At 42.0% G+C, this 13829-nt stretch overlaps 1 protein-coding gene across 4 annotated transcripts in view; it reads right to left on the reverse strand.

The window, feature by feature from the left end:
* LOC125708382 (kinesin-like protein KIF1A) overlaps positions 1-13443 on the reverse strand; it is a 37766-nt gene extending 24323 nt beyond the window's left edge. For 3 of the 4 annotated variants that reach the window (XM_048975858.1, XM_048975860.1, XM_048975857.1), the window contains exons 1-15: positions 13134-13443; positions 6967-7132; positions 6205-6278; positions 5697-5876; positions 5460-5528; positions 5190-5368; positions 3970-4081; positions 3565-3642; positions 3393-3458; positions 3251-3268; positions 3081-3159; positions 2871-2949; positions 1757-1899; positions 427-560; positions 61-140 (exon numbers count right to left, since the gene is read on the reverse strand). In XM_048975858.1, coding sequence (XP_048831815.1) covers positions 61-140; positions 427-560; positions 1757-1899; positions 2871-2949; positions 3081-3159; positions 3251-3268; positions 3393-3458; positions 3565-3642; positions 3970-4081; positions 5190-5368; positions 5460-5528; positions 5697-5876; positions 6205-6278; positions 6967-7072 — 1397 coding nt within the window. In that variant the 5' untranslated portion in view covers positions 7073-7132; positions 13134-13443. The remainder of the gene's footprint in view (positions 1-60; positions 141-426; positions 561-1756; positions 1900-2870; positions 2950-3080; positions 3160-3250; positions 3269-3392; positions 3459-3564; positions 3643-3969; positions 4082-5189; positions 5369-5459; positions 5529-5696; positions 5877-6204; positions 6279-6966; positions 7133-13133) is intronic. The other variant, XM_048975859.1, reaches the window with a different exon arrangement.
* Between the last annotated feature and the right edge of the window lie 386 nt (positions 13444-13829).

Consider the following 13829-nt stretch of genomic DNA (forward strand, 5'->3'; position numbering starts at 1 on the left):
GATGCATAACATAATGCATGTTGTAGATACACGGGCATTTTCTGCATCATATAAACTCACCGTTCCATTCGAATTCCCTCTGTGCGACGAAGCTTCTCCTCCCAAGTTTCATTGAGCTCGGCAATAATTTTCTCTGTTTCCTAAAAAAAAAATACAGAATTAACAAAAGAAAAACAGATTAAAGCTAATTATAAATTCATTAGTTATCAATCCCTCTTTCAGTCGAGGGGCCTGCATTTTTTACTTGGTGACACGGGACAGAGAAACACGCGAACAAAATTCCAGTCTCTCACAGGGCAGGCACACATTAATCACAAACAATCAGAAACAATGAAAAATTGTATCTGCATGTCATTCAAATCCCCAACCATGGAGATGTGATGTAACAGTGTTACCCACTGTTTCACCCAGTTCTTTACAACAGACCTTAAGCCTCTCAATGGTCTCCTCACTGCCTGGACTGAACATGAGGCGGTTATGAAGGCTGGTAATGGATCCAGCTTGCTTGGACAGGACAGAGAGGGACGGAGAGAGGTTCATCCCTGTCATGGCACTGGTCACTGCGGAAAGATCACTGCTTTAATTGACAGATTAGTGATTATTGTTATCGTTCTTGTAACTGGATTAGTCTGTAACAAGAAGTGTCAGTGGGATAGAGAAAGAGAGCCAGGAGAATAACAAGAGGTAAGAGTAACACACCGAATCAGAAAAAAAACACGAAAAAGGAACAGGTTTAAATTAATCTGAAAAACATTCCTATTCATAAAAAAATGGTCCAAAGAAACAAGCAGTAAATACAGTGTAAATGAAAAGATGCCAGTGCAAGATTCACTGAGAGGTGTTTGAAAGTGAGAAAGTAACATTCAACTAAAAAACATATAGGCATGATATTGCCAATAATGCCATTGTTCACAAAACAGAACTTTGTTGTTGCAATTACCTCCCTGAAATGTTACAGCAGCATTTTCTATGGAATCAGGGTACAGTAAAGAAACATTGCATGTTTCCCTCAAGTCTGAAATAATCACATAGCATTGACAAATATTTCATGCGATTTACAGTATACTGATCTGGCAGGTTTTGGTTTCCCAGGGAAAAAAATTCAGGGAAAATAAGGAACAAATCTTTAAAGATTTCTTTGCCAATGTATTACTAATGAGTTGAGTACATTAAAAACCAGATTTTAGAGGCTGTCCATAGATTTACACTTTAACTGCACAGGCAACTGGGTAAGCTTTGCTTATACTGCTCAGCATAATGAGGTCTGCTACATTTACCTGCCTAACATAATATCAAATGTGAACTTATAATCCAAAATGTACCTTATATCCTCAAATGCTTAGAAATGCATAGTTTGTCTGAAGTATGGTATTTTTCCAGTTGCTAAATACTTTACCTTAAAATTAGATAACAGCAAATTATTTCAGGGAACAAAGGCATTATTAGATAATCCAAGAATCTCTGCAATAACTCAGAGATTACAAAAATTTCCACAGATAATAACAGACAAAAGATCTTGCGCAGCTTACTGGATCATTTTTAAAGATAATACTAAAGAAAATACAGTGAAATACAGGGAAAAGAAAAGCATGCACAGGAATCGTGTTTTTGTATAGTTTTGCCAGTATATTTTTTTGTTTTGCTCTGTCAGTATATTTTGTGAATGGCTGCAAGTGAATCTCTGCTTGGATGTCTCTCTCATAATGGTCACGTGTCATGCTTATAAGACACTGCACCACCACAACATTGTTCTTACTTTCAATAATATCTCCAAGGCCTTGGGCATAAAGAAGCTCTTTCAGTCGAGACACTTCTTCTTTGAGCTCACGCACCAAACGATTGTTGGGGTCCTCGTTTATTACTGCATTGCAGCGGATCTGCTTGGCTCGGTCTGCATACCTGTAGCAGATGAAAACAAATAAAGGGAAGTAGCTCAGTCTCACATGCCCCAAAAAATGACGGAGAAGTATGTTGATCTTCATAAGTCAGGAAATGGGTATAAAAAAACTGCTACTCTCCTGAAAATAACAATTTCAACTGTTAGAGTAATAATAAAACAGTGAACATCTATTAGACCTGTTACAAACCTGCCTGGAAGAGGACCCAAGTTTATTTTGCCCCCACATACTGTACAGTGTCGAGGATCATAAGAGACGCAAAAAAAACTAAAAAACACTGCTGGTGAATGTCAGGCTGCGGGAGGACGGGCGAGCAGGAAGCAGGGAAAGACCAGGCGGGCGAGCAGGAAGCAGGGAAAGACCAGGCGGGCGAGCAGGAAGCAGGGAAAGACCAGGCGGGCGAGTAGGAAGCAGGGAAAGACCAGGCGGGCGAGCAGGAAGCAGGGAAAGACCAGGCGGGCGAGCAGGAAGCAGGGAAAGACCAGGCGGGCGAGCAGGAAGCAGGGAAAGACCAGGCGGGCGAGCAGGAAGCAGGGAAAGACCAGGCGGGCGAGCAGGAAGCAGGGAAAGACCAGGCGGGCGAGCAGGAAGCAGGAAAAGACCAGGCGGGCGAGCAGGAAGCAGGGAAAGACCAGGCGGGCGAGCAGGAAGCAGGGAAAGACCAGGCGGGCAAGCAGGCGGGCAAGGAATTCGGGGTTTATTAGGGATTGGAACGGGGGAGACGGGGCAGACAGCGACAAACTCAGAGCAACCAACATTAATGACAAGTCTGGGGAAGACGAAATCAGACGCGGACTAAATACGCAGAATAATAGAAGTTTTCACCATGTTTATGTGCTATGCCTGAAATAAACCCCTCGTTTTGGATTTCCGTCTGCCTGACCCTGACTCCCTGCTCCCTCGCACGGTCATTACAGCTATTATTAATAAGGATTCTGTAAATCTCTGCATTTCTCCATGCCTTGGACCTACCGTAAGGTGCTCAACGTCTCATCATAGTTGATGTCTGCAGGACTAAGTGCTGCCACCATAGCAGTACGAGAGTTTCCTCCTGAAAAGAATGAAAGCCAAAAAGACAACCAAGACTAAAATAATGGATTAAGCATTCTTTAATGTCTTTAAAAATTCTAGAATACAAAGGAAACAATATTAATACATCTGAAATGTAAAAATGTGTATTACCCAAATTTTCTCTCAAAAGCCAGGTGAGCACCGAATCTCTATATGGAATAAAGGTCTCCACCTTCTTTTTCTTCTTGTTCTGTGTATGTGTATATATATTTATATATGAAACAAACATTTGATGAACATTCCGGAAATGCCAGAAAATATAGGATTTTCTTTGAAAATACCTTATTTAGTCCAGAATCCTGGAAACAGCAAACATTAAATTATCATCACTGTTATTAATATTTATAATAATTATGAATAATTTGGGAAAATGTCTTGATCAAACATTTACTAGTGAAGTAAATTAAAGAATAATATACTTACAACTTCAGTCAAAGCAGAGATAACTTTCCCAAGTGTCGTCAAAGATTTATTTATGTTTGCTCCTTCCTGAACATGGAATTAAACAGAAAGCATTCAGCAATATATTTTGTAGCAATGTCATGTTGTTAGGAAGTGAAACACTGGTTAGAGTAATATCAGAGTACCAGCTCACCTTTAACCTGGTGCCTTTGGCTCCTGTGGAATCAGCTCGCTCACTCCCAGCCAAATCAACCAAACTGACTTTGCTAACCTACAACAGAAATTGACCAATGCTCCAGATACTAACAATGTAATTATATTTTTATGACTTAATCCTCATATTCCCCTTTAACATTTTTACGTTTTTTTACTTGGCATGTATTATTGTTATTTTGATATGAACTATTTACATTTTCACTATATAAAAGGTAATTTTAATGTTATTAGTCTCCACACTGCTGGAAATGTAATAAACACCATATAAAATCCTTAATAATCACAGTCAGACTTAAAAGCAAAGTTCTAACACTACTGCAATGAGGTTAATAAATCTAACACAGTAATAGTGAACATGGTTGAGGGGGAACTGAAGCATTACTTTCTCAGAGGTGCTCTCAGTTTCTGCATCATGCCGCTTCTGTGTAAAGATGATATTAAATACGGCGTGAGAACGGCTGCTGGTCTCATTCATGTTGGTAGCAGCCACAGTCCTGAACACAAAAGATACAGGTTGATGTTGTCAGCACAGCAAAATTATAAAATTCCAATTTAATCTCAATTAATTTAACATACTTTAATGTTAGTATTAATTCTCTGTGAGGTTGTATGTGTCGGTTTTCCTTGCTGAAAGCCAAAAGAATGACACTTCGCAAGCAATCAGAAGTGATGTAAATCATATATGTACATGGCACAAGCAAAATATTTTACGACAGATGAGCAAAGGGAGAGTGGAAGACCATTGCATAAAGGTAACTGACTCACACACCACCACAGGTCAGTAGTCTGTAAGCTACAGACAACCCATTTTTAAATAGTATTTTGGCGACTGTCTTGATTATGATATCTAGCTGCACATGCCGACAGCCAATCTGGCAATAGCATTTATGCGACGAGTAAACATTATTTGCGACCTTAAATAGGACGAGCGGTTTTAGAAAATGGATGGATGGATGGATATAGGCTCCATGCACGTACATCTTCCAGATTCTGGTATACTGACAAATCAATTTCTGGTTTCTACACGCCTGTCAAAAAGCTGAACAAAAAGTGCCCCCCCCCCAACGGCACCTCCCTCCCTCCCATGAAAGTCAGGTTAATTTTATTTAATTTTATTTTCTATACAGCGCCAGATCACAACAGAAGTCATTTAAGGTTACCTTTCCTATAGAACAGGTTTATACATTAGTTTATTTAATAAAAGGAGAAAAAGCCTTATGTTAATTTATCTTATTTACACAACAGTTTGTCATTTTTCGTCTCTACGCGGTCGCGCGTTTACAATTCCCCTCTGCTCTCTGTATCACGTGTGGTAGAGTTCCACCCCCGGTTTGTTCGCGCGCACACAGGTGAGCACATTCCCACCAGCGGACAGAGCTATTTTGATAGACTGCTTTCATTAGCTAACAATCTAGAAAAACAGAATCACTAAAATCACTCTGCATTATTTGCACATTGCATATCATCAAACACTGAAGCCCTGCTTTTCCAAAAGAACAATACTCAATACAAATGTACCGTTTGACATTTTTTTTACTTTTTCCAAAGAATTCTGCATATAAGCCTAGCCCTAATCCTAACCCTACCTGGATGTAATACTACCTGGCTTTATTTCCGGAGTCCATAAGGTCCTGAATGTCGCTATAGGAGGTGACAGCCAGTTTGGATAGGTCTTCGACATAGGGTCCCAATAAAGGATGCTCTCTGACACGCAGATTTCCCTTGTTCTTGGGGTTCAAAAGGTCTCGTACACGCTCACAGTAAATCTCCATGTAGCTCACCTACAAGCAGGGGCAAATTGAGTTGGTAAAGCAGATAGGAATGGATCTTACTATCATTTCCACTAACACTAAAACAAGTAGTCACTCTTACCTCAACAGAGTAAGACAAGCTGTTGTCATTATTGCTGTCATTGATCTTCGTGAAAAGGTCTTCACACAGCTGGTGGAGAAAAATCCAGTAATATAAATCCAGTAATAAAAATTTTACAGTCATTTTCTGTGAATGTTACATATAGCTTGGTATTTTCATTGCATTTCTTAAACGTGCAATTTTCATTCATTCTTTGAGTGTCCTTTATATGATCATGCATCATTGGCAAGTTCGCACCATTGGAATGATGCCTTTCTGGTCTTTTTCCTGTTTGCCCATCATGGTGTAGGACTTGCCAGCCCCTGTTTGTCCATAGGCAAAGATGCAGACGTTGTAGCCCTCAAAGGCATGCAACAGCATCTCCTCTCCAATGTCCTTATACACTTGTTGCTGGGATGCATAGTTAATGTCTTCTGGCTGCAGAAAGATTCCAGATTCAGTATTACCCCCTCCACTGTCAGTGTCGTACTCGAAGTGCTCCAGCTGAAATGGGCTGATATGTTTGAATAGCTAGTAAAAAACCCTATAAATATTATCAGAACAAAGTGACTGATACTATAGACAGGCAATGAAGCATATGGTTACAGCCTATCAGTGTGTTTCAAGAAGAAACACAGTGTTATGGCTGAAAGAAATAAGAAAAAGGTGAAAGTCACCTGCCATATAGCCAAGTTATATAAAATTAATATATAAACTTTACAATGTTTGATATTTAGAATAAGGATTATGTTTCACGGTTACTTACTGATGTGTGAGACCAGTAGGAGTAATCGAAGTTGAAGCTTTTATTCTCTTTGGGTACCTTTGGGTTGATAATTGCTGAAAAAGACCGCAAACTAGCATTGTACCAACTGCAATGTTCTTAAGACCACAATTTTATTCTTTGCAGCCTCGTCTTGTTTAAAACAGCCTGTCACAAAATGCCTACACCTTCAAATTTATATTTGGTTCAAGAGAAAAGTTCTACCAAGGCTTCGAACCTAAACCCTCTGGTTGCACATTTCAGTCTTTGACCAGCCGTAAAGATTACTATCCGACAGGGATGAGGGGAATCCATTACTTTACAAATCACAATTCTTCAAGGTGGTGATTTCAAGATCAAGAATTCAAAATCAATTTTTACATATCAAGTTAAATGTACGTCACTGTAATTATGTTGGTCACATTTGTTACCGTTAATTACATTTTGTTAAGGGACTGACACATGGAAGTCTGGTGCTAATGGTGCTAACATAAACAAGCAAGCGTGTGCATAAACACTTCTATCTACTATTCTATGAAGTCCCTAATGGGGCATGAGAGGAGAAATGAAATGGATTGGATGAGAAAAAAATGAATGAAAAAAATTGCATATCCTTCTGCCCAGTAAAAATATGCAACAAATAACAGCTGACAACAAAAACATTAACAGCACTACACCTTAATGTACAGTAAAAAGTGCCACGCATGCTAATGTTCCATACCATTCATACACAAGGTTGACGCACGGTTTGGACGTGGTACTCACTGGTGGTGTTCCCAGTCATCTGGATGATACATTTACTATCTTTCCCAGTCTCTCGTGAGTTGAAGGGGCGCACTCTCACTGCCACCTTCACCGAAGCACCTGTCATGGTGCTGCTAGTTTAGCACAGCAGTGGATGATATTAGAAAAGGCTCCGGGATGGAAGGTACTGTATGGGAAAAGAGACATAATGACTTTGTGAATTGTGGGCACTTCACTCATCACAGAAAATATTGAATCCAATGCCATTTATACTATGAATACAAAACTTAAAAGAGATTTCGGTTAAACAATAACAGTGCAATTGTAATGTGATCTGGTTATCCTACTAAACCAGTTAACCAGACGAACTAGAAAAACAGCCATCCATTCCCGGGGATGAGATCAGCAGCGCACTATCCCCACTATAAACAGTGTTGATGCTGGACCGCTTTCCCGCCCTGAGACGCTGGATGGTGGATCAGAATTTCCTCGAAGCTGTTCGGAAGTCGTTCTCCATGGCCTCGCCAAACTCCTCCCATACCCGAGTTTTTGCCTCAGCGACCGCCGAAGCCATGTTCCGCTTGGCCCGCCGGTACCTATCAGCTGCCTCCAGAGTCCCACAGGCTAAAAAGGCCCAATAGGACTCCTTCTTCAGCTTGACAGCATCCCTCACTGCCGGCGTTCACCAGTGGGTTCGGGGGTTGCCGCCGCAACAGGCACTGGCCACTTTACAGCCACAGCTCCAGTCAGCCGCCTCAACAATGGAGGCACGGAACAAGGTCCATTCGGACTAAATGTCCCTGGCCTCCCCCGGCACAATTCTGCCGGAGATTGGAGTTGAAGCTCCTCCCGACAGGGGATTCAGCCAGGCGTTCCCAACAGACCAGCACTATACGCTTGGGTCTGCCCGGCTTCCTCCCCCACCAGCGGAGCCAACCCACCACCAGGTGGTGATCAGTTGACAGCTCCGCCCCTCTACTCACCCGAGTGTCCAATACATGCGGCCGCAAGTCCGATGACACGACCACATAGTCGATCATCGAACTGCGGTCTAAGGTATCCTGGTGCAAAGTGCACATATGGACACCCTTATGCTTGAACATGGTGTTCATTATGGATAATCCGTGACGAGCACAGAAGTCCAATAACAAAACACCACTCGGGTTCAGATCAGGGGGGCCGTTCCTCCCAATCACACCCCTCCAGGTCTCACTGTCATTGCCCACGTGAGCATTGAAGTCTCCCAGCAGAACAAGAGAGTCCCCAGGAGGAGCGCTCTCCAACACCCTTTCCAAGGACTCCAAAAAGACTGGGTATTCTGAACTGCTGTTTGGTGCATAAGTGCAAACAACAGTCAGGACCCGTCCCCCCAAACACACAAACCTCTCCACCACGATAAGATCTTGGCTCCAGGAGGCCAGCTAAGCCAGTCAGAGAAAATAATGGATACACATCAGGCTCTATTTTGATGATGTATCGCAACACATAAAGCGCAAGGCACAACCAAAGTTTATGGGCGTGTTCAAATCTGTTTTGACGGTGGAAAAAAACAGACATTGTGCCAGTGCAAGGCATAAAAAGGTTGTCCTAACTCTCTAAATTATTCAGAGGTGTGTTTTAGGCATAACATGCAATAAACCAATTAGAAGGGCACATCACCTCACCTTTAAAAGGGTGGGGGCACATGAGCTACAGTGAATTGCTATTATAACGGCATGGTTACCTGGCAAACCAGATTGCTCATGCAGAAAGTGGAAATGCGGAAGCACTGCTGTTCCATCTAAGCCTTTAGAGGTGAAGCAGGCATGGGATGAGGTTACAGTAAGTGACAACCCAAAACTTAAAGTGAAAAAATGATGCAGTAGACTAGTCCATTTTGCCGAAATTTCATTGGAGCAACTCAAAATCATACTCAGTAGTCTGTATGGCCCCCACATGCTTGTATGCATGCCTGAAAATGTCGGGGCTGCTCCCAATGAGACAATGGATTGTGTCCTGGGGGATCTCCTCCCAGATCCAGACCAGGGCATCACTGAGCTCCTGGACAGTTTGACATCCAACCTGGCAGTATTAGATGGACCGAATCATAATGTCCCAGAGGTGCTGTATTGGATTATGGTCAAGCAATCATGGGGGCCAGTCAATGGTATCAGTTCCTTCATCCTCCAGGAACTGCCTGCATACTCTCGCCACATGAGGCCAGACATTGCCGTGCACCAGGACGAACCCAGGACCCAATGCACAAGCATAAATGCCAATCGAGCTCCAAGGTGCTGGGGTGTGAGCCCAGGGCCCACTAGAGGACGTTGGGCCCTCAGGTCACTCTCATGAAGTCTGTTCTGACAATTCTGTAAATTCTGAGATTTCTGTTTTGTGTTTCTCATAGATCTATCCATCTATCAAAATGGCTGAACAATCTCTCTCTACTAATACCACAATAAAAATTAACAGCAGCAAAAAAAAAAAACTAGTAAAATAAGTTTCCATTCAAATAAATTCAGCAAACCATCCATCCATCCATCCATCCATTTTCCAAACCGCTTATCCTATTGGGTCGCAGGGGGTCCGGAGCCTAACCCGGAAGCAATGGGCACGAGGCAGGGAACAACCCAGGATGGGGGGCCAGCCCATCGCAGGGCACACTCACACACCATTCACTCACACATGCACACCTATGGGCAATTTAGTGACTCCAATTAGCCTCAGCATGTTTTTGGACTGTGGGGGGAAACCGGAGTACCCAGAGGAAACCCCACGACGACATGGAGAGAACATGCAAACTCCACACACATGTGACCCAGGCGGAGACTCGAACCCAGGTCCCAGAGGTGTGAGGCAACAGTGCTAACCACTGCACCACCATGCCGCCCCTTCAGCAAACCAAATAGAAGCAAAAGTTATAAGGATACCACATGACATTTAGTAGAGAACGGGCTTTAATACTGTCCTTTCAAATCACACCAAGTAGTAATTCTCTGCTACAAAATTTTACAGATCGGATGGATAAGGTTTGGCCCATCAATTTGAGACCATGAAAGCAAGCATTTTGCTGTCCTTTACATATGAAATATTCTTATTCACCTAGGAATTATAAAGACAGTATTTGAACCAAAAACCATCTGAACAGAACTACAGAGGTCTAACCCACCACCCATTGCCCCTTGTACCCCATGGCTAACAGAATAATTTCTACATGGTTCAATTTCCTTATGTTAAACACAGAAAAAACAGAAGTTCAGGTAATTGGTCCAAAGGCTGCAAGAAATAAGTTTCACCACCTCAGCGTTGGTAGTCTTCCTACACAACCTAATACGGTGGTTAGAAATCTTGACGTTCTTGTTGATTCAGGTCTATGCTTTGATGCTCACATAAAAAGTATTATTAGAACTGCGTTTTATCATCTACGGAACATAGCCAAGCTTCGTAAGATGCTCTCACTTCATGATGCAGAAAAACTAATACATGCCTTTGTAAGTTCCAGACCGGATTACTGTAATGCCCTCCTATCGGGTTGCCCGTCTGGATCCTTGCATAAACTTCAGTTGGTACAGAATGCTGCAACTTTGATCGTATTACACCGGTCTTATCCTCTCTTCATTGGCTGCCAGTTAAGTCTCGAATTGACTATAAAATACTGTTATTAACCTATAAAGCACTGAATGGCCTTGCACCAGAATACCTTAGTGATCTGCTGACCTCATGCAACCCTTCACGCCTGCTTTGTTCTCAAGCCATGAGATATCTGTTAGTGCCTAAGGTAGAAAGAGCTACGGCAGGCTGCAGAGCTTTCTTCTATAGATCTCCTCAGCTGTGGAATGGTCTTCCACTGGATGTGCGGGTTTCAGGCTCACTCTCAATATACAAGTCTAGACTAAAAACACACCTGTTTATTTTAGAGTATAGGGACACTAGTTCTAGCTAACTCCTCCCTCCCAGTCAGACCTATAGTGTGAGGTGTGGAGCTGGGTGGGGATCGGTGCCATTGGCTTTGGATAAACTGGACTGTCAGTGCTGTCACTCTAGCTTCACAATACCTTGTGGAACTGGAGTGCTGACACTTCAGGGACTCCCCATGCCTGCATTCCCACTTGCCTCTTCCTCCTACTGATGCTGCCATTGCCATATCTGCCAGAGCTTGCACACTGCACTTCATATTGCACTCACCTAGCTGTTAGCACTGTCTATAGTCTCCCCTACTTTGACTAATTGTACATTTTATTTCCCCTACTCCTCCTGGGGGGTGATGCCTGGAGACCTCAGTCTATCAAGATGTCCAGCACACCCTGCTACATGTGACGTCACCACCACCAGTGACGTCCCTGCATCCAGCTCGCCGTTCTGCCAGTGTCATCTTCCATGTATGACCCGCTGCCTTGCCTCTAGTTGCCTGGCGATTGGAAGAAGACTCGGCACTGGCTTGTCATCCTCCCTGCTCTCTAGTTATTTCTCAAATCTTATGATTGGGACAGTATGACTTGGTACTTCACCATCTCTGGCACTTAACCATCTCTCTTATTTGACTCTCCCTGCTGGCCCCTGGAGGATGGGCTCCCCCTTTGAGTCTGGTCCCTTCTAAGGTTTCTCCTTTCTTGGGAGTTTTTCCTTGCCACTGTCGCCTATGGCTTACTCACTGGGGGCTTTGGGTGCGGATGCTGTAAAGCGCTTTGAGACGATGTAATGTTGTGATAATGCGCTATACAAAAATAAATTTGTTGTTGTTGTTGAACCCATGAGCAAGGCCCATAACCCAAACTGCCGCACGGAACCTGGCGGATTCTTACTTGTATGTATGTTGCTGTGGGCAAAAGCAACTGGCAAATAAATAAATGTAAACGGTATAGCCATTTTCCATAATGTCCTGTCCATCACAAGGTCATAATGAACCTATACTAGAAAACATAGGGTAGGGGGCACCATGGATAAGATTCCAGTCCTTCACAAGATGTAAGCATATACGGTACACTCAATCACAAACTCACAATTCATATACTAACTGCATGATTAGGACTATAGTTTCCTAGTCCACGTCATATCTAGCAGGCAGATTTATAACAAAGATTGCACAGTCCCCCATAACAAATAATTAATACAGCAAATGGTAAATTCATCTTAGTTAATTTTCTTTGAAAAATTGTCAAAGTTACACGATTAGCCTTTCGGTTCTTGCTTAAAATGAAATAAAAAGCCGTCTCTAACAGAACATTTTTAGTAACATTTTACTAATTCCCAGCTGGGAATCTAAAACTCTTGCCTAATCAAGTAAATTGCACTTTATTCGGATTATCAATATGTTGCGTTTAATCAATTCATGGTTAAAGACGTCGTCTATGTATAGTCTTCATACCGTTAGCCCACTATCTATCTGAAATGACATTAAATAAAAATACAATGATTGATTTTTATTGATTTTGAAAATACATGACAGAATTTGATGCATATATTCTTATGACGTTTTAAATTTTCAAAGTGTCATTTAAATTGCACCAGTAACTCGTATTTATTCCAGGTTTATTAAGATACCAAACACAAGCCAAAGGTTTAGCGAAAGTAGCACAGATGGTAAATTATCCTTTCCCGTATCTACCTGACTGTTATGCTGTTTTTCTTTCCCTATCGCTTAAATGAGTCATAGCACAATATTTTATTTTTGCTGTTAAATATAATTTTATGTGTATCTTTTTACTTATAAATTTTCTTTCAAAATGTGACTGCACGTACGTAGAAATTTAATAATTAGAATTCATATTTCATTATTTCGCCATGTTTGATAATTCCACAAGGTATTCACTTTCCCGTCTGATGAAATGGATGCAGTCGACTTGCATTACAAGATGGTTCGTTATTTTTCAGCACAAATTATGTGGCACAATAAACAAGACGGGTGACTCAGATAATATCGGCGTTTTATACATGACGCCTGCCTGGAATCGATGCGTGGAAGAGTTTGAATTCATACACATTCAGGGCAGACTGTTTTTAATTCATAGCGGGCTAGCGGCCGACAGTACAGAAATATTTTGCGGACATGTAATGAAATCCGGCCGTTTACGACCTAATGTAAATTTCACTAAAGCTGACCGTTTGTGTACAAATGTTTTAAATTAATTATTTGAACTCTGTTGCTAAAGAATAATTTAACAAACCATTATAACACCATATAATTTTAAATATTCAAAGAAGTATTTCACCTTATTGCAGGCTCTTCTCTCCTTGGCTGTTTAGCTGGTTATTTAACCTCTACTTAGTTCAGCTTGTCTCAGCCTTTCTGTAGCGCTGCTTCTGTGTAACGGTCAGCCTCTCCTCACTGCTTACACTATTCACGGGTAATCTCGAGTTGTAAAGCTTTGTATTACGGGTTTGTGTAGCCTCGAAGCTGTAAAAATTTATTTTTATAGTGCAGAAGCCGACATAGCGGTATCGGTGGATAAACCTACTGATGCTGAGTTGCACTGAGCCACTGACATCATCACACGAGGGGGGAGTCTGAATGCAGCATAGGAAGGGGGATGGGCGGTGTTGTAGGAGAGGAGGGGTCTGAGTAACACGGATATCAGCATTCTCCTGAAAGCAGTGCACATAGGAATCACGCGCATCACTGAGATTTTTTTTTGCATGCAAATGCAATTTTCCTAGCAATGGGACAAATGCATACTTCCAATATATGTGTTTTATGTTAAGTATCAAACACGGAAGCAGGCGAGGGGAACAGACTTGAACGCGGACTTAAATACACAGGACTTAATGACGGAACCGCGTAACAGCCTATAATCAGGAATTAACACGAGGTTAATGAGGGGGCGTGGCACACAGGAGGATCGATCGAGCAGGTCATGGTATTATACACTGTAAGAAAAAAGTACTAATTTGTATTTCGAGGGTACAGT

Source organism: Brienomyrus brachyistius, chromosome 15 (genome assembly GCF_023856365.1).
Source record: "Brienomyrus brachyistius isolate T26 chromosome 15, BBRACH_0.4, whole genome shotgun sequence".
NCBI lineage: Eukaryota > Metazoa > Chordata > Actinopteri > Osteoglossiformes > Mormyridae > Brienomyrus > Brienomyrus brachyistius.